The following is a 21,939-nucleotide window of genomic DNA, read 5'->3' on the forward strand; positions in this document are numbered from 1 at the left end:
GCAGCTTGGTGATAGAGTGATTGGGGAGTTCTTTGAGATTACTGGACCCTGCCATGCTCGAGCAGGAGTCCGTCAGCTTGGGAGGCCGGATGGATTGGTAGCTACTGAGCCTGGAGAGATCAGAGCTATTGCCACTGGATTCTATAGAGACCTGCTTTCAGCGGAGCCAGCCACTGAGGATCGGGATGCTTGCAGACAGACTGTGTGGGCCCATGTGCAGAGGAGGGTCACAGATCGTATGCGTACAGTTCTTGGTGCGCCTCTTTCAGGGATTGAGCTTGCCGAGGCCTTGAGGGTCCTGCCACGACATAGTTGCCCAGGGGAGGACGGAATGACGCCGGCCTTTTTTATGCGCTATTGGGACCTTTTGGGGCCAAGCCTCCGCAGGGGCTTTCAGTATGTTTTGGATACTAGGGTGATGCCACAGAGCTTTTCAGAGGGCTTGATCTTTCTTATCCCCAAGGGGAGGGAGTATCAGATGATATTCGGCATTGGAGACCTATTACGATCCTCAATACTGTCTACAAGGTCTTAGCAAAGGCCTTGAGTTTGAGGATCCAGCCCTTCCTGGGGGAGTTGATTCATGCTACCCAGACAGGATTTGTCAAGGAGCGCAGTATCCTTGACAACATTTTCACCTTCTGGGAGGCGACGGTCCGAGCTAGATTTCTTGGTGAGGACTTGGTCGTGATGCTTCTCGATTTTGAGAAGGCATACGATAGAGTCGATTGGGGTCTCTTAGAGGGCACTATGCTTTGCCTGGGCTTTGAGCCAGGTTGGATTCGAGGGGTGGCGGCTCTGTATTCCACAGCTTGTAGCCAGGTGTTGATTGCAGGAGGACGGGGGCCGAGTTTTGAGCTGACCAGATCAGTCCGTCAGGGGTGTCCCCTCGCCCCTTTTCTTTTTCTCTTCTTTGCGGAGGCTATGAGCATGTATTTGACGACAGAGGAGGTTGGTTTGAGAGGACTCTAGCTCCCACTCCGGGGGGAGGACCTGCTCGATGCTGAGTTTGCTGACGACACGGGCTTATTTTTGCATGGCCAAGAGGCCAATCTTCTTCGGGCAGAGCAGTCGCTCCAGGTTTTTAGTGCAGCTTCGGGAGCATTGATCAATTGGTGCAAGACAGTGGCCTTTTGGATCAGCAGCGCTCCCACTCCGGCATGGAGCCCGGACCCCGGTTTTAGATGGATTCCTCCTGGCACAGCTTTGGACTAGATTTGTCACCTGAGCAGCAGATTGCCATGCTTCTTCTGAGCATTCGGAAGAAGCTTTTGTATTGGAGTACAGCTCGACTATCCTTGGCTAGGAGGGTGGTGGTGGCAAATCAGGTGCTGTTAGCGACCATGTGGTACATTACGTCTTGCTGGATCTTCTCGAGCTCTTGTATCAACCAGGTACAGAGGCTGATCACGAACTTTCTTTGGTCTAGGCGGGACGGTCAGCCAGCCCGGGCAAAGGTTGCATGGGCAGTTATTACACTTCTGCTGGCTCAGGGAGGCTTGGGCAATATAGATCCAGTCGATCAGAGTAGAGCCTTATTGGGGAAGCTTATTGTTCGGGGGCTGCTTCCAGGCGCAGAGCCGTGGAAAGAGCTTCTCTTGCAACGGCTGGCTCGGGCTCCCCCAGCAGGGGGGACTTGGGCACCAGAGATTCGATGGATCTTCATAGAGATGAGGAGGACAGGCCTCAGTAGAGGATGGGAGGACAGATTTGCTTTGAGCATCCTGAGAGCTTGGGAGCTGCTGAGACCGGGGTTCTCTCAGCGACCTCCTTCTTGTGTTGAGGAGCGGGCCAGACAGCCGCTCATCTGGAGCCCAGCGGTTCGCACAGAGCAGGGTCATATGCTGGGTTCTCGGCCTCGTCTAGCCTGGGGACCTTTGGTGGCAGGCCCAGCACGTAGTTTTGGAGACTGGCAGGCCTTCTGACTCTCCCAGAGGAGATCCAGGTGGAGAGGCTAAGTCACTTCAGAGGGGGGTTGATTATGAGGGATGATATTCAAGAGGCACTCACAGAGGAGTGGTTCACGCCTTTCGAGCTAGTGGCCCCACGGTGGATGGGAGCCTTTACACAGTTGGAGATCCTGATTGCTGTCAGAGCTTGCACTGAGGATGGCAGATGCCTCTACTATAAGATTCAGGATGAGGGCAGACTTCAGAGAGTGGAGGTGGAGTCGCCTTTGGTTGCAGAGTGCACCTTTCAGAGGATACGGGTAGTGGCCGCCGCTTCTCAGAAGTGGCATATTGACCCAGACCCTGCAGATGTGCTCCCAGATTGGCGCATATGGGCATATGCAGCGCGCCCCTTGGCCCGGCTACAGTGGGACCCTGGGGAGTACGAGTGGCATGATCCTTATGCATCCCTTGAGGCCACAGAGATCACCTTTTTCCAGTATACTGTTCGGCTGGGGCGGCATATTTTGACGGCGAGGAGGATGGTCTCGCCAACTGAAATAGAGGCAGATAATTGCAATAGCAAAATGTGTGGGGTAGCTGATCATAGCCTCATCGTGCCACCAGAGAAGAAGCAGTACTTCACAACGTTCTACATCCGAATGGAGGGCCATCACCTACGCCAGCCCTTCATGTTGGTGGGTTTCTCACTCTCTCCCATGCATTCCATCTTCTGCATTTCTATGGGCTTTTCCATTTTATACAATTGCTCTACTGACATTAGTATAGACCATGTGTGTATATCATCTTGTGCCCACTTGTTTTTTTGCAACACTCAGAAAAACTCTTTCGTTTATGCAACAAATTCCAAGAGGGGTCACAAAGCTACTACCCAAGCTACCATGTATGGCAGCACGTCTCCAATGCAATTGCGAAAGGGCATGGAATGTTGAGTTACTTGACAGCTCTAAAGAGGGTTCCGTGTTTTTCCACAACTCCGGAGGTTTTCTACGAGACCATAACATAAATGAAGGAGATTTGTGCATTTTTAAATCGAGCCCCTCTTATAATTCAAAGTTTCATGTGTATGTGTACAAATCACAACATGCAAAGCCATATTGCCCCATCTACCACAACAGAGCTAGCAATCCTTATTAACCATTAGACAAATGGTCCCAACCCTTATACAATGGGTCCACCGCTAATACAATGGGCCCTTATTTCAGAGGACAAGTGAGTTTGGGCCATTTTTGACGGGGGTTTTGAGAGGCGTTTTGATTGAAAGTCATCATCATTCTCCCTGAAAAAATAATATCTTTTGCTTGACTTTGAATAAGCAAATTCTTAGGCCTCACATGCTGAGATGATATGTACTTGTCCAAAGTGCAATCCATTTATTTGCTTCTTGACCTATGATAAAATTAAGATACCTTAGGATAAAAATACAAGAACTTAAAGTATTAAAGACAAAAAACTATATTCTTGTATTTTAAGGTAAAAAATTATGCTCTTATTTCTAAAGACAAAAAGGTCAAAAATTATGCTCTTGTATCTAAAGGTAAAAAATTATGCTCTTATATCTAAAGACAAAAAGTTAATGTTTCATTTTATAGCTGGACCCATTCTAAGTAGATATTTGAATGCACCCCTTAGAGATGCATTTATTTCTTTTGAAAAATAAGATAATTATAAGGTATGCAGCACTACCCATTATAAGGGGAAGGACGTGGACATAGCTCACAAACATCATTAGGTCCTCTTGATGAGATAGCCTACTAGGTCACATACATCATAAATGAATGGGACAATATGTCATTCAACAACTTTCTTAGGAAAGATTTATAATCTTGTTTTAGGAGAGAGGGTGTGACACCAAGAATTTTCTTAAAACCCTAGGTATATTTTACTTCTCAATGACATAGACTTATTCTAGCAATTGAATGTGGTTATTAAGAGAAGCTAATAGCCCAATACTTATTTATTGATAGAAGATTTTAGTATTCAAGCTTTGAGGCGCCCATCACAAAAAGCAAAAAGCTAAGGACAAAGAGTACAGATTTAGAATGTTACAACTTTTGTATGACAAAGATGGTGAAAGAGGCAGTGATGGCCAATGCAAAACAAGGCGTGAATGTGAGAGGGCAATTGTTCTCAACTTGCCTAAAGCATTTCAATGATCCATTCTAAGAGGGGGTGTTTCTCTCCTTGCAATAGGCACCTTTCAATCCTAGATGGGCATGCAAGCCACACTAGCGCAAAGCTGGTGGTGGTGGAGAGGGCAAAAGACTTGGGGGGGATACACATTTGTATAATGTTGACATGGGAGATTTTCGTGTGTAATAATTTGAATGTTGCTTCACTGAAATGACTGACGGAACCCTTTTGCTCCAGAACTGATAGCCTCGCTCGAGTAAGCTACCAACCCATCTTCTGTAATGATTTCCTGTTTTATTTTTCACAGCTTTGCGTTTCCATTTCCCATTTTTGAACGTTCACAATGGATACCATCGCAGACCTTACCTCTTCAAAGGTCTTAATGGTTGAACTGTGCTCCAAGAAGGCATTGTTGATGTTTGGGCCGGACTCGCACCTCTTGCAGTAAGTAAGAGAGGTTCTCGAGTTGATCCCGGCTGTTCTAATAATTGATAACTTGGCTGATGCCAAGCTTGCGGTTGCGTCCATCTTCCCGCACTGGAGCCCCGTTGATGTCATGAATGTTGCCTCAGTTGTCTACAGGACACCAGGTGAACACCTCTTTCCAAACTATTTTAAAAGCTAGTTGTGATAATTAGGTGACATTAAAAATCAGAAAATGTTGCATTCATGTTCCCTTGTGACTATGGCCTCAGAAAATATGGGAGAGCATATGAAGGGGTGACATTACCACAGAAGATGGGGAGAGCATAGGAATGGGTGACATTACCACAGAAGATGGGGAGAGCATAGGAATGGGTGACATTACAACAGAAGATGGGGAGAGTATAGGAAGGGGTGACATTACCACAGAAGATGGGGAGAGCATAGAAATGGGTGACATTACCACAGAAGATGGGGAGAGCATAGGAATGGGTGACATTGCTACTCATGCACACAAGGACACATGATTTTCTAAAAGTAAGATGATTGCATTCACGAGTTCCATTTATGAGTACCTTGCTTTTGTGAAAATCATGTGTCCTGAGGCCTCTTTGGTTCATGTGCAGGAGTACGTCTCAATCCTGATTCCACAACCTCTGAGAAAGGTGAATTTGCTAAAGGCTCTCCTCATGATGTGACTCTTCCAATGCCTTCAGACTCTGCAAAGGCAGATGAAATTTGGTGCAGATATGAATGGGATGAGTGTATGCAGGAGTTTAATTTGGAAAGACTAGTTGAAATTGCCCATTATGATGGGTGAGAGTTTGACATGTTCATGGCTGAATGTGGAGTTATGCTTCGCTTACGGAATTTTCCTCCTTCCCCCTTAACCGTAGGTGGCATTATCAAGCTGCATTCAGATATTGATGATGTGGAGTGCATTGGTGAACTGATTACTAAGGGGGAGTTGCATCTTAGAGAATGCGGACCCGAAAAAAAAACTCTCATCCTTGGTATCACAGACTTGAAGAAAATAAGGTGGCTTCGCCTAACCCTTGATGGCTTTCCTCTTATTACTCGAAGTTTTACGGATGAAGATGTCAGAAGAAGTATTTGCGGTTATCTGCATGCTAAACCTTGTCTGTTAGGTATACACAGGCAATTGAATATACATTGTCTGCCATCTTCTTGGAAATTGTTGAAGCACTTGGGTTCTGGCTTCACAAGTAATGTCTATCTTGTTGATAGATCAGGCAGCAAATTCGCAGTCAAAACACCACGATTAGCTTTTGATCTCCAAGAAGACATTCAATATCTTGAACTTTTGAGAGGCATTGATGGAGTACCTATGATTCAAGAAAAGATCCATAAAATGATAGTTTTAAAACCTCTTTGTGCACACTTTTCAGTTGAAACTTTCTTTGAATGTGGAACTTCGTCATTGGGTGATTTGGTTGAAACTCTTCGGTGTAGCCATGAAAGGGGAGTTGTAAACAGAGATCTACGTGCAGAAAATATCATGATTGGGGAGAGTCTGTATGATAGAGGGAAGATTAGATTCTTTATTCTAGATTGGGGTTTCGCTGCCCATGCTAGTGTGACCAGCAACTTCTCTGGCAGTTTTGTTACGGCATCAGATTAGGTTCTGTGTCTGTTCCATGCTGGATTTGCACGGATTGCTGTATCTGTAAACGATGACTTGGTTTCCCTTGTACGTTGTCTGTTTTTGATCTTCAATAGGGAGGTGAATTCTGCTTTGCACAAGGTAAAGGACCACCCTAAGAAGATCATAGAGTTCTGGCAGCAGCACATAGAAAAGAGCCCTTTTTGGAGAAAGGCTCAGGGAGCTGCTCTCCAACTGCAGTATGATGGTCTCAAGGAATTGTTTCAGATGTCTACTCGAGAAAGCTAATTGAAGTATGATGGCATAAATGCCAATGTTTGTACTAGACTTGGTAGGCTGTATGTGGACCTTGCAGATTTGCCCATAAACTTTCTTTACTGTTCTTGAAGAGTTGGATACAATTACACATAGATTTGTACTCTGAATTTTACACAATTACACATAGATTTGTACTCTAATTTTCTTTATTTTATTCAAAAATATCCTAAAAGTGATTCTTGAATTGTTTGTACTGAGAGAGAAAGAATTGTGAATGTTGCAGTGCTATAATTCGGAGACTCAAATTTTTTGCTGGAGTTACCATTTCCAGATCGAGGGGCGGACCGAACTCCTATTTAGTTGTTTCGAAATTTACCCTCCGAAGTGTACATGATGTTTTATAGGCCTATGAATGGCTCCTTCCCTCTTTTTTGACATTTTGTGCTAAGATTAATGCATATGACAATTGTTGTGAAGTCAAAAATTTCAGCTGGAATGTGACTTGGTTTTTTGAAATTGATGTGATTATGAATGTTCTTATTATAAGAAAGATGTTTATGATAAGAAAGATGTTTATGAATGTTCTTATTATAAGAAAGATGTTTATGATATGTGATTTGAGATGGCTAATCCCTGCAATCATAGGAGATATTGGGACAAGCAAATGCTTGGCAAGAAGCATTGTGGCTTGAAATTTGTGGATTTGTAAGTGGTCTAAAGCTGTCGTAACATATGTGGATTTGTAAGTGGTCTAAAGTTGTTATAACATATGGCTAAACATTGTCCTTTTAATTGTGGTCCAAAGCTGTCATAACATTTGTGGATTTGTAAGTGGTCTAAAGAGAGCAAGAGGAAACTTCAAGCTCAATTATGACTTTGCGTTTCTTACAATGCTCAAGTCTATTGATGGTGTACCTAAACTTAGGTTTCAACTGGAAGGCATGTTGGCTCTACAGCCTGTAGGTGTTCCCTTTACCAAAGAATATATACAGAAACATGAGTTGAATCATTCGTTCAGTCAGCTCGTAGATATTCTTCAAGCAGCTCATGCACAAGGGATTGTGAACAGGGATGTTCGAACAGAGAACTTTATGATAGCAGGCTCTACGGACACTTACAGGTTTTACATTATAGATTGGGGATTTGCCTCTAGGCTTGGTACTCGTAGTCCATTTGCTGGGTGCCTGTACACTGCATCTGATAATGTCCTGCAACAACTTCAAGATGGAACAGAAGTAGGAGTGATTTTTGAGGCAGCTGATGATCTAGTTGCTCTTGTACCAAGCCTTTGTCTTTGTCTTTTATAGTATCAAGCCTTAACAACAACTCAAAAACACATCCAAAATATTGAGATTTTGGGGGACAAGCCCGGCAGAGAACCCTTGACTCGTACATAAATAGGACTAGAAATTGAGGAATAATCCCCCCTTGATGCCGGTGAAGATCCTTTGCATTGTCGTTTCCAAGCAATGGGCACTTGGACCAATGCAGGAAACCTGTGGGTAGATCTGTTCATCGATGAAGAAGTAAAATTCAATGCAGAACACACATGGCCAGAAATAGGCATCAATGCTAACTTCTCAAGATCCCCTGTGAATAGCTCCATGAGAGATCCAGGCTATGTTGTACTGGTGGGGAGATTGAGTCTAAGGAGCATTACATACTTAGATGCCCAGTTTACTATGAGATATGTGGATATTACCACTATATCTTTAGGGAGGGGTTTGGTCCCTTTGTCACTGGTGATGCAGTACAGAGATCGAAGATGCTTGAAACTACACCTATTGGAGCTGAGGCGTCGCAGAGACGGACTATTCAGGCAAGCGGACCCAAGATGAGAGATACTCCAAAGACATCTATCACTGACATCGTTGGCCCCAGCAGAGAGCCCCCCTGCTAACACAGCCTACACGAGATTCCCTGAGACACATGTACCGGAACAGAGCTGCACATCCCCATCGAGTTAGCACCCTCCAAACCCACGGCAAGCTGGCACAATGCACCCGGGGAGTCCTCCAGGAGAGCACCCGGTCCCTTTAGAGAGTGAGGTCCCCCCCTCCCGCGACCCAGACCCTCCACTCACCAGCTCGGGGTCTAAGGCTTGCTTCATGGATATAGAGAGGCAGCCCCACAGGTGGTGGATCTTGACGCCAGGTTTCTCTGCTGCCGACTTCATTGTACACACAAGGTCTATGTAGTATGTTGACCCTGTTTATCTTTTCAGCAGCTAATCTTTTACTTTTTTCATGTTGTCTTGACATCCAGTTTATTCATTGATGACATGTAACAGCTTTTTGGTCTCGTAGACCCTTTGGGTCTTTCATAGACGTCAATAATGACTTTCTTTCTTCTCTTTTGGGGGCTGATGCTCCTCTCATGTTTCCTGCTCCTGGTATTCCATGATAAAATATCCATCGACAGTTTTGTATCACTCCAGTAATGATGAGATATGCCATGGACATTATTGTATCACTTTGGTCTTGTTATTCATAGGCACATTGGGTCTTTACTAGACGTTTAATCATGATTGTATACTCCATGCATATAGCTTTGCATTCGCCTAGTAGTAGAGCTCCATCCCCTCCCCCACTCATTGTACTTATTGCACACCCCGATTCAGCTTTTTAGTTCAGTACTTTTTCATTTTGTTGGGATGACAGAGGATACCCCATACAAGTACACCGATTTGTCTCATAGGCCGAGTTCGGTCTTTTGGAAGACGTTAATAAAATCTTTCTTTCTTTCTTTCTCTCTTTTTTTATCGTGAAATGGTGTTTTATATTATATGTAAAAATGTACATCAGCCACATGGCTCACACAGAACCTACAGCCCCAAAAAACCCCCACAAAAGATCCTCTAAAGAATCATGACCATGCAAACCTGTACACTAATAAGAAAGCCTCCCAGCCAAATAAGCATCCCAGGTAAAAGCATCAAAGATGAGCCAACCGACCCGCCGTAGACCATAACGAAATAACATCTCCATCCAGTAGCTGAGCTGAGAGAAGAGAAGAAAACTGCCAACGCAGCTAACCGCGGATACGTAGAATGTGCCCATGTATTCCAGACAAGGAATCAAAGATGAACCCATTCCGTTTAGTCCAAATATGCCAAAGTCCTGTCCATCCAAGGAAATGGAATATCACAAGGTGACTGTCCGAAGTAATGACTTGAGGACAACTCCCAAATATCCACTAATGAGCGGAAACAGTAGACCTCTCTACTACCTCCCAAACGCGAGAGACAAAAGACCAAATCTGACGGGCCACTGGACAACTCATGAACAGATGCATAACTGTTTCAGTGCATGTCGTGCAGAAGAAGCAAGAGGCCAATGTAATTTTACGACGGATGAGCTGATCCCGTGTAGGTAACCCTCCCACCAACATCCTCCAAATGAAAACCTTACCTTGGTAAGGGAGTTTAGACTGCCAACCACGCATAAGAGTTTTCTGCCACCATGATTTAGACTTGTGCAATCCCCACACCTTATTGGCCTTGGCTGAAACCCAATCTTTCTTTGATACGAGCTTATGATAGACCTGGTTAGCTGAAAGTGATATCAAGTCACCAGATTTACATAGTGCCCAATCAAGCCAAGGCTGATCTGCAGATGGCCGTGGCCGAGGCAATGGAGTAAAAGGCTCAACTGCATGCATGATGTCAACCCATAGTGGCTGAAATGTCCAAGGAACCCTAAAGTGCTGCCGAATACGACGAAACGAATATGGCCTGTCACGACCAGGTATCACAGCATCTCGGATTCTAACCAAGCCTAACCTGACCATGCGGTTGAGTCGTATGCGTGAAGCATCTCTGTGTGGCCAAACAATGACACGCGACTCCACAAATGTTTCGAACTGCAAAGAGTTCAAAAGCACATATCCTGAAAAAGCGCCCACCTACGCACCACCATATGCAAGCGGACATCTAGTAAAGCAGCCCCACCCATTCTTTTGGGCGTCGTAATGTGATTCCAAGCTATCCATGTTTGACCCATAATATTTCCTTGCCTCTTCCACAGCATAAACCGAATGGGAGCAACCAAACGGAGAAGAGATTTGTGCGTCCAAGGTAGCAAAGGCAAAAAATAGGAAATCATGCTAAGCATAATAACCTGAGCTACCTTAGCCCTCACGTGCATAGGCCACCCATGAGCTTTCCAATACACAAATTTATCCGAGATCCGAGCAGAAATCCAAGCAAGAAGCGCTTGGGGGTCCACATCCACACCCACCTGATACCCAAGACAACGAACAATGTCTCCTGTATGCACCACACGGCCTTGCCACCCTACTACCTCAAGATCAAATTCCGTGCATACAATAAAGGCTGATTTTGTTGAATTTATTTTCAGCCTAGAAGCCAATGCAAAATAATTCCAAGCTTCCATTGCTCGATCTATATTGGCTTTTTCGGCCCTGAGAAACATAAAAGTGTCATCCGCAAGGGCTTGAGCAACCAATTGCTTGCCATGAGGGAGATGCAAACCAACCACTTCACCATGCGATGCCATAGCATCTAGGCGAGATAACATAGGATGAGTGGCAATGCAAAGAAAAGAGGGCTAAGAGGACAACCCTGCCGGAGAGAACGGGTGAGAGAAATACCATCCGAAAGTCCTCTATTGGGCATAATCCGCGTGATAGAGCCAGAGCCAAGTAAATGCACCAAATTAGCCATTTTGGGACCAAAGCCCATGGCTGTCATTAACTGAGAAAGGAAAGACCAGCTGACATGATCAAAAGCTTTTTCAAGATCCAGCTGCACCATCACAATCTCTTGCTTCTTTGCCTTGGCATAATCCACTCCAATTTGAACATTAAGAATATTATGCAAAATATTCCTGCCATGCACAAATCCATATTGATATGGATGAATAAGAGTAGGAAGCACCTTCTGCAAGCGATTGGCAAAAATCTTTGTAAAGATTTTATACATAATACCCATAAGTGAGATCGGGCGCCATTGAGCCAAAGAAGTAGGCGAAGGGACTTTGGGCAAGAAACGAAGTATGCCCAACTTCCAATCGGCAGGCATATATCCCTCATCCCAAACCCTTTTGTTGGGTTTTATGCTGTGTATGCACCCAGGGGAGTGCTAGTGATCATCAGTAGGTTACTGGGGCACTTTTTACTTCAGTTAGTGGAGGTTTTTTCCCGGAGTTTAGCTTAGTTTCACTTATAATGATTTATAAGTGATTTGGTCCACCTCGCACTATTTATGGCCGGACCATGTGAACACACTATTAGTGTCACATCTTTTATGTGGCTATTGTACTTCACTTTATCACAATGAATATATGAGCAGTCGTGTTCCTCTCTCTCACACTCAGATTTCCTGTTAATGTGCCTTCCAAACCCTAACCCTAACAGCTCAACCCTACATTTTGGTATCAGAGCAGGTTCGCCCAGCTGCCCGTACAGTCAGTCGCCTTCAGCTGCAGCCACTCAGTCACTCGCCATCAGTTCGCCTGCCCGTACAGCTACAGCTCGCCATCAGCTGTTCCGTACCCTGCAGCCGTCCGTACAGTTCGTCGCCTAGCTGTCCGTACAAGCCCTCGCCACCAGCTGCCCGTACTGGTTCACCTGCACTGCCCGTACAGTCCCTCGCCATCAGACTGCTCTGCTCCGTACACTGCTCCGTACAACAGTCTGCTTCGTACAGTCACCGAACAGTACCTGCAGCTCCGTACAGTCGCCGTTTTGCTCCGGACAGAATGTTTCGTACAGACGACCAGAGTCACCGTACAGTACCCGCAGCTCCGTACAGTCGCCCTTTTGCTCCGGACAATCTGTTCCATACAGTCGACCAGTACCTGCTGCTGTTCCGTACAGCCTACAACCGAGTGTACCTGCAAAATCTTTTGGGTAAAAATTTACAGCTTTACATGTTTTGAAATTTGGGCATTTTCTCTGTGAGAGTTTTTCTGGCAAATACAGGGAGGTTTTCTTGCAGAGAAACCTCTACAGGCTTTTTGCAAGGCTTTGGGTGCATGAATTTTTGGACATTTTGGCACTGTGTGAGCCACCTTTGTTGCTCTACTCAGTCAATGGTGCATTGTTTTGCGCATTCAGAGGATTGAGAGTGCATGCATATTTGGGTCAGTTGTACTCAGTGGAGTACAGTTGCTTTCAGGGTTGTTGTTTTTGGGTTTTTTGATACACAGGTACAACATTGTGCAGTGGCATAATGGCAAATCAACAGCAGAGTGATGTGTTCACGTACTTGTCTAAGGAAGACAAGCTGGATGGCATGAATTACTCCTTGTGGAGTTTTATGCTAAGCAATGTGCTCGTGGCAAAAGGTCTTTGGGATTTTGTTAGCGGTGATGAACCACGTCCGGGTCCATTGGCTCCAGAGACTCCTCCCCAAGGGGGTTCTCGTGGAAGAGGACAACAGGCACAGGCACCAGGTCAGCCACTGCCTGTTCAAAGAACAAATGCTCAGAAGACATGGAATGCCAAAGATGCACAAGCCTTATCACTTATTGCATTGTCAGTACAGAGGTCTATTATACCTCATATTCGTTCAGCTGGCTCTTCACGGAATGCATGGGTGACTTTGGAGCAGATGTATGCTGCTCGTAACGAGACACGGATCTCATTTTTGAAAAGAGAGCTGGAAAATCAGAAGATGCATGAAGGAGATGATATGTCTAGCCACTTGAACAAGCTGCAGGATTTGAGAGAGCAACTCATCAATGTGGATGAGATTATTCCAGAGACAAAGCTTGTATCCACCATCTTGAACTCTTTGCCAAGATCATAGTCGGCTTTTCATACCTCTTTGAACCTTAACATGAGGAATGCTATTGAGCCCCTAAAGTATCAGGAACTTGTTGATCTCTTGTTACAGGAAGAGCAAATCAGGAAGAACATGAACATGAACACAAGTGCTGAACAAGCATTTGTGACAGGTCAAAAAGGAAAGGCAAATCTCAGGCAAAGAGTTCAAATCAGAATTCAGGTGATGGTGGTTCATCTCAGGATACCAAGAAAGGTGATGGACAGCCCAAGAAGAAGGGCAAATGCCATTACTGTAAGAAGCCAGGTCACTACATCACAGAGTGTAGGAAGAGGATTGCCAAAGAGAAGGCGAAGGAATCTGGGATGTCTGTAAATGATGCCTCTAAAGCTCCTCCGAAGACTGCTTCCTTTGTTGAAGACATGGATTACTGTTTCTACACATGCAGTTATGATGCCTCTTGGTCTTCACAGGCACTCAGTGTGACTGAGCATGCATGTACTTGGTATTTTGATAGTGGTACTTCAAAGCATATTACATCTCGCAAGGATTTGTTTTGTAATGTATGCCCTGCCCCTGTTGGCAAGACCGTTCAGTGTGCCAATAATGCTTCATATCCAGTTCGTGGCATTGGGGAGATTCAGCTCACAGCCATTGATGGCTCTATTCTTCGCCTTACAGATGCCTTATACGTACTAGGGATAAAGAAGAATCTGTTGTCCATTTCTTCTTTAGCACAATGTGGTATGCAAGTCAACATTGATGATGACAAATGCATGGTGAGAGACAAAGTTAATGCCTTGACCTTGATGCTTACTGCTACATTATGTCATGGACTCTATCAGTTGAATGCATTTCAGACAGTGGATCAGTCTGCTTATAATGCATTCACTCTTACTCCAGCTATGGTTGATGAGGAGTTATGGCATGCTCGCATGGGGCATGTAAATTTTGGTAGTCTTATGCTTATGCAGCGACATAACATGTTGACAGACCTACCTCTTATGGAGAAGCCTCCAGATCACATATGTGAAGGATGTATTTTGGGAAAAATGCATCGGTTTTCCTTTCCACGCGATCAGGCTCTACGAGCAACTGCAAAGTTGCAGCTTATACACAGTGATCTTTGTGGTCCCATGCAAACGAAGTCATTAGGAGGTTGTTTCTATTTTGCTACATTTATTGATGACTTCTCTCGTATATGCTGGGTCTATCCGTTGACACGGAAATCACAGGTGTGTGATGCATTTTTGGCCTTTGTAGCACTTGCTGAAACAGAGTCAGGATGCAAGGTTAAGACTCTCCGTTCTGACCGAGGGGGGGAATATGTGTCACACATGTTGAATTCCTTTCTTGAGAGTAGAGGTATCAAGCATCAGTATACTACTCCTTATACTCCACAACAAAATGGGATTCACTCATGGAGATAGCCAGATGTATGTTAAAGGCAAAGAAGCTACCACATGTCTTTTGGGTGGAAGTTGTTATGTGTGCTTGTCATATTTTGAATCGATGTCCCACAAAGACATTGGTTTCCATTACTCCTTTTGAGGCTTGGCATGGCCGCAAGCCTTCGGTATCACACTTTCGTACTTTTGGGTGTCTAGCATATGCACACATACCCAAAGAGTTGAGGAGGAAGTTGGATGATAAACCACAAAATGTATTTTTGTTGGGTATAGCCGTGAGAGCAAGGGCTACCGGTTATATGACCCACTGTCCAAGAAGATATTCACTAGTCGGGATGCGATTTTTGATGAAAAATCAGAATTATCCATGGCTAGTTATGATGCAAATCAGGCTGAAAATGATGTGTTAGAGACCTACTACCTATGGAGTTTCATTCCACAGTTGGTGATCCAACCCATGAGGGTGCAGGACAGCCAGCTAATCATGAAGATGGTGCAGAAATTAAGCAGGAGATTGAGCCTGAAGTTCAGCCAAATATGAGACAACAGGCTCCACAAGTCAGACATATACCTAGATGGTATTTGAGGACATTAGAGGACAGCCATCTAGAGACTCCTCTTGCTGGCCGTACTCGTAGGGAGACACGGACCAATGAGCATGCACACATCATGGATTTAAATATGGTTATGGCAGCCAGTGTACAGGATGATGATGAGCCTGATTCATTTGTGGATGCACGAGACAATGTGCATTGGAACAAAGCCATGCAGGATGAACTTGATTCTATTAAAAAGAATCAAACATGGGATTTGGTTGATCTGCCCAAAGGCAAGAAAGCCATTGGTACTAAGTGGGTCTATAAGTTGAAAAGACATGCAGATGCATCCATTGACAGGTACAAAGCCCGTCTAGTTGCAAAGGGCTATGCACAGAAGAAGGGCATTGATTATGAGGAGACATCTGCTCCTACATCCCGTATGTCGACACTTAGGAGTGTCATTGCATTGGCTGCACATCGTGGTTGGGTTGTTCATCAGTTGGACATCAAGACTGCTTTCCTACATGGGGACCTCGAGGAGGAAGTTTATGTACATCAACCCATAGGTTTTACAGAACATGGTCATGAAGGGAAAGTATGCAGGCTGAAAAAGGCCTTGTATGGTTTGAAACAAGCTCCACGAGCTTGGTATGCAAAGATAGATGCTTTCTTGCTCACTCAAGGCTTTATGAAAAATCCATCAAAAGCCACTTTGTATGTAAAGAAAGAAGAGAAAGATCTGCTGGTCATCAGTCTTTATGTAGATGATCTTTTGCTCATGGGATCAAATGATGACAAAATTGCAGCTTTTAAACAGATATTGCAACAGACATTTGCCATGTCTGATTTGGGGCTTGTACACTACTATTTGGGCATACAGTTTGTGCAGGATAACAGAGGCATTGGGTTGTTGCAATCTCGGTATGTTGCTAAACTTCTGGAGAAGTGCTCAGGCTGTTGGGTGCCTTATTTACTTGTGTACTACACGGCCAGATATTTAGTATGCCATATCTCAGTTGAGCACATTCATGCACAGCCCGCGATTGTCACAATGGCAAGCTGTGAAGCGTGTATTTCGGTATTTGCAGGGTACCTTGTCTCTTGGATTGCTTTATCCTGAGGGGGGTGACATGCAGTTATATGCTTACAGCGATTCAGATTGGGCTGGTGATTTTGATACCAGACATTCCATTAGTGGAAATTGTTTCTTTCTTGGCTCTTCATGTATTTCTTGGCTAAGCAAGAAACAGACCACAGAGGCAGAGTACAGAGCAACCTACACTACTACCGTTGAGTGTGACTGGCTGCGTCGTCTTATGACTGATATGGATATTTTAATGGAGGAGCCTACACCTATCTATACTGATAGTCAGAGTGCCATTGCCGTGGCCAGGAATCATGTGTTTCATGCTCGCACGAAACACATTGAGATTCACTATCACTTTGTTCGGGAGAGACTCCAGGCAGGTGATATCAGTCTGATTTACTGCCCTACAGATCAGAATGTGGCAGACATCTTCACCAAGGCATTACCACGTCCGAAATTCGAAGCATTCCGCACTGCTTTGAATTTGTTTCCTTTTGGTGGATGATGTACAGTGATCACATATCACTCCAGAGGGGTTTGTTGGGTTTTATGCTGTGTATGCACCCAGGGGAGTGCTAGTGATCATCAGTAGGTTACTGGGGCACTTTTTACTTCAGTTAGTGGAGGTTTTTTCCCCCAGTTTAGCTTAGTTTCACTTATAATGATTTATAAGTGATTTGATCCACCTGGCACTATTGATGGCCGGACCATGTGAACACACTATTAGGTCACATCTTTTATGTGGCTATTGTACTTCACTTTATCACAATGAATATATGAGCAGTCGTGTTCCTCTCTCTCACACTCACGTTTCCTGTTAGTGTGCCTTCCAAACCCTAACCCTAACAGCTCAACCCTACACCTTTGACAAATAAGCGTCAAAGGCTCTGCAAGCTGATCAGCATATTTTCGGAAAAACTCATTTGTCAAACCATCCCAACCAGGGCTCTTTCCCATGGGAAGTTTGGAGAGAACAACTGCCACTTTCCCTTAAGTAATAGGAGCATCAAGCTGAACCGCCACATCAGAGTCAACTTGATATCGTACTTCAGCAAACAATGTCTCCCTTGCAGCCAGGACAGCCGACGAGACATCCTCTCAAGGGGCAAGCAAATCTTCATAAAACCTGATGCAATGCTGAATAACCTCACAAGGATGAGTAACAAGGTTGCCTTGCAGCCAGGACAGCCGGCGAGACATCCTCTCAAGGGGCAAGCAAATCTTCATAAAACCTGATGCAATGTTGAACCTCAGAAGGTTGAGTAACAAGGTTGCCTTGGGCATCCATCAGCCTAACAATATTCTCACGCATATGTTTTTTATGCAACTTATCATAGAAGCGATGAGATTGACAGTTAGCATCCCGCAAAGCATCAAGACGTGCAAGTAGTTTAAAGCGAACATGTTGTGCTTCCTGCACCCTAGATAGCTCCTTTTTCAGCCATTCTATGGCATCCACAACTTCAGCATCCATAGAGTCAGTAAACATGAACGCCTGCAAGCGCTTTAAAAGCGACTCAAGAAGAGCCACATGCTGTTTTTGTATAGAGGCATTAGCAAGACCATAATGCCGCGCTAATTTCCGAGTGTTGGTAAGGAACACTGGCCAAGCATGATAATCAACCATGGACACTCTTGTGGAGAAATGTCATATCAAATGACGCATATAAACATCAAAAACTTCATGCTCCAAAAAAGTGTGATTTAAGCGCAAAGGCAAGCGTCCCAACAAGCCTTTATATGCATCCACAGGATGATAGACCATTTCAAACACAAGCGGCCAATGATCCGACAAAACCTGTTGCTAATCAACCATCATAGTAAGAACCTCTGGCAAAAAGAGATCTTGATGTAAAATATACATCCTATCCAATCTAGCATAAGTACCCCGAAACTGTTGTGAGGCATAAGTGTAACCCCTTTCATCTGGATGCAACCAAGACCACATGTCTTGTTTTAGCGACCTTGCTGCAAAAGCTTCCCACACCATTCTCTCCGGGCCATCCATTACAGAATGAGGCGACGTGGCTTGATCCCTGGAGACACATATTAAAGTCTCCCTTCACAAAGTCAGGATGAGAGATTGAAAGAGCACACAAGTCGTTCCACAGCAAACGGCGTGCACGCTCTCTCTCTCTCTCTCTCTCTCTCTCTCTCTCTCTCTCTAGCAAGGAAAACCCTAAAACAGTAGCTTTGCTGTAGGCGAAACCCTAAAACAGCAGCTGTAAACGCTAGACAGCAACAAAACCTCTGTTCAAAACCCTAAAAAAGCTGTTTTGCTGCAGGAAAAACCCTAAAACAGCACGTGTAAACCCTAAAACAGCAGCCAAATTTCTGATTGAAACCCTAAAATAGCATCTTTGTTGCAGACGAAGACCTAACACAGCAGCTATGTTACAGACGAAACCCTAGAACAGCAGCTCTGTTACAAACGAAACCCTAAAACAGCAGCTCTGTTGCAGACGAAACCCTAAAACATGTACAAGAAACCAAGATTCGCCCCCAGACTCTAGCACGGCAGAGTCTCTCTCAATCTCCTCTCTCTCATATACTCTCTCTCTCTCTCTCTCTCTCTCTCTCTCTCTCTCTCTCTCAACTTTCTCACATGATCCTTGTAACATGGTCTCTCACATGATGGTTTTATCTTGGTAGATCATTTGTTTTCTTTTTTTTCCCCGTATACCGTTACTTCCTGTACTTACTATAAAACTTTTGGTCTCATAGACCTTTTGGTCTTTTGTAGACGACGATACTGCACTAAAAGCAAATCACAAGTCAAAGCAGCCAATAAAAACATATCCGAATCTAGTTCTGATCAAATATGTTACACCAATAGGAAAGCCCATAGGCAACCTCTGGCATCAACCCATGCTGAGAGCTAATTCCCATCATAATAATAATGAGCCTTAGGCTCTTTTACAATAATCTTAACCTTGTTTTTCCTCTTATTCTTTTTTATTTTTGCTTGTGCTTTTCTTTTGTACTGCTTTTTGGGTCTACCCTTCTCAAAATCAAGCAAGGGAGAAATGGTCCTCTCTCGGTTCTTTCATGCGACTTTGCTATCTCGAATGACTTGAGGATCTATTAATTCACGCTTCGTATGCTGCCTAGGTCATGTCTATTTTCACACTTGTCATGCTATAAAATTGGGTGCCCACGTGCCAGCATGAGAGTGATTTTATAATTATGTTCTTTTCATGTGGAACAAAGATGATATTTGCAACTGCCAAACCCTCGTGAACCTCACGTTGCCTTCTAACTTTTATCATCGAACCCTTTGAGAACTTTACTTCTACTCTGAAACCATAATTGGAGAAAATGGATTGTCCTTCAATAGCTTTCACTTCTGCATATGCCTTCCAAATAGTCCGATGAACATCCTCCTCCCTCCACCTCGTCGGTCCCCTTTCAAGAAATCTAAATGATGCATTATTACATGGCATTATACTACATTCATAGTAATTCTACACATGGTAGCTTTGCACCATCAGCTTTTCAACAAGCACAATGACCAATTCTGTTAATCAACAGTCCCTCTTGTAGTAAGTTAAATTACTCTCTTCAATAGGGTAAAAGTAGGCTGCCTCACCATGGTCCAAACCCAGCTCCGCTCGAGAAATGTTCTGGTGGGGCACTATAAAGAGCAGGCAAAAGTCTCATAAAAGGTCTCATGAAGGGAATGATGACAAGGGAAACCAGTGAAGGGCCGTGAGCTGTTGTCTGAGTGGTTTAGATCACAACCCACCCTATACAAAGGTCATGAGTTCAACCCCTGAAACCTGTAGTGCTGCTCTGCCATCAGGAGGCTTATAGATACACGTTTCAGTTTTTCAGTTTTCATGTTCTTTCATAGTTTTTCTATGGCAGGGTACACCCATGGTATCATTGTACTATTCATGGCCTCATAGGCCTTTCAGGTCTTTTGTAGACAATTATATTTCCTTCTTTCTTTCTTTCTCTACCCCACCAGTAAGAGAGATGTGACTTATTTTTTCCTTTCAAGGCAATCAATGAAGGGTGGAAAGTAGCCGAAAAAATTTGAAGTCCAGAGGTAAATACAAGCAGGAGAAAAGGAAAAAAATCAGAACATATCCTATTTCACTGAAAAAGACGATTCAAAGCCTTCAGTGGAGTGATTTCTTGAACAAAAAATGGTAACTATTCGTGGCCACCCCCACAGAGACTAACAACATTCTATGAAACTAAAGTAATTGCTCACTATCCACGGAAGGAGAAAAACATACCCAACATAGCTTTGACATAAGTTCTCATGAGACATCGCTTGATCAATAAGTTTCTGCACTTGAATCGGAATAGACAGTCCAGAGTCCAAATCACGATCAGCATTGAGTGCACTCCGGTCAGCCAGAGCAACACTATTTACAATACTGCCACCAGATGATGAGGCTGGGGAGAAATCATGCCCAGTGAGCTTGTTTTTCATGCGGGCCATCACTGCTACAGCACGCTCGTTAAGCACCTCATTTGCATCACCCAACTGTCCTACAGCCTGACAAAATAAGTGAAGACCATGCCCTCAGAAACAAATCATCAAGCACACTCAACAATGCTGAAAAGTAATGATACTGATTTACCTGCAGCAGCTCACGTTCCCTCATTCCACGTTGGAGAGGAGATGGAAGGTCTGATGCACCTCCGTAAGCATCACTTGCTAGGCCACGGTTATTTGCAAGGCTTCCCATTTGTGGCACCTCGTTCATGTTGAAGAGACGCCAGTTTATCAAAGGATCGTGGACAAAGGCCTGAACATTTACCAACCTATTAGACCTCAGGTCACCCCTCATAAAGCCAAAATGAGATTTTCACTGCAGAACTGTGCGGCTACTTGGTGAACAAGTCTTCGCATGTGCTTATGCCTACGACTATTTAAAGCAACATATGAATCTAATAAGGCCCCTCCACACAGCACCATTGCTTGAATACTTTGCTTTCTAAGATCATAAATGCCATGCCCAAATAATTCCCTGCTAGCTGTATGTAATGTCCACTCTTGGTATTACAATTTCACCCTTTGTATTGATTCGAATTCAACAAGTTACCTCCATCATGGCCATCACACTGTCCTGGTTAGTGCGAAGCACTTGTACAACATTCTCGCATGTAAACCTGAAGTTTCCTTCGATCCCACTAACTTCCATGGCTTTAACTAGCATCCGTGTAAGCCTGAATGGAACCTGTCACAATCCACAAATAGCACCATGAGGATAGATCTGACCATGCATGTGCACCAATGTTACAAAGCTCTCTCTCTCTCTCTCTCTCTCTCTCTCTCTCTCTCTTCTTGCAAGACTCTTCCTTGTACATGCCACTTTACAGTGACATTACAGATGGTTCCACACAGGGAGAATTCCTATTGGGGGGAGACTTCAATGCACTGACACAGAGTTTCCAATCTCAGGCATATGATTTTGATTGGGACCCAACCATCGTGTATGAGCTTGACCCCACTGAAATGGGCACCAACAGGACCTCAAAGGACATGGAATTCACAGCAGTGGGCAGAGCCTTACTAGACATGGGTGCAGCACATAACTTGATCATTTACAATGGAATGTCTAGATGACCCGATCCTGGAGGATTCACATGTTTCCCACAAGGAGGGAGTAGTACAGCTGACAAATGAATGGATCCCCGGCCTTCACATCCCACATAAAGGACTTTATTATACCCCTTCCACGTACCTTGCTTTCACAATTTCAGGACTGCCCTATTCAGTACCTTGCCCCACTCCAACCTCTCCCTACACAACTATGACTTGGACTGCATATATGGGGATCACATATGGTG

The 21,939-nt window shown here is 44.3% G+C and overlaps 1 protein-coding gene across 4 annotated transcripts in view; it reads right to left on the reverse strand.

Moving 5' to 3' along the window:
• TOR (target of rapamycin) overlaps positions 1-21,939 on the reverse strand; it is a 167,707-nt gene that overhangs the window by 8,246 nt on the left and 137,522 nt on the right. Inside the window, exons 54-57 of one of the 4 annotated variants that reach the window (XM_086799124.1) lie at positions 21,192-21,326; positions 20,727-20,894; positions 20,376-20,641; positions 3,173-3,299 (exon numbers count right to left, since the gene is read on the reverse strand). In XM_086799124.1, coding sequence (XP_086655250.1) covers positions 3,284-3,299; positions 20,376-20,641; positions 20,727-20,894; positions 21,192-21,326 — 585 coding nt within the window. In that variant the 3' untranslated portion in view covers positions 3,173-3,283. Of the gene's footprint in view, positions 1-3,172; positions 3,300-7,456; positions 7,566-20,375; positions 20,642-20,726; positions 20,895-21,191; positions 21,327-21,939 lie in introns of those variants that run through there. The other 3 variants (XM_086799122.1, XM_086799121.1, XM_086799123.1) reach the window with 3 other exon arrangements.

The sequence above is a fragment of the Cibotium barometz genome, chromosome 6, assembly GCF_041138505.1.
Source record: "Cibotium barometz isolate CiBa-2024 chromosome 6, ASM4113850v1, whole genome shotgun sequence".
NCBI classification, from domain to species: Eukaryota; Viridiplantae; Streptophyta; class Polypodiopsida; order Cyatheales; family Cibotiaceae; genus Cibotium; species Cibotium barometz.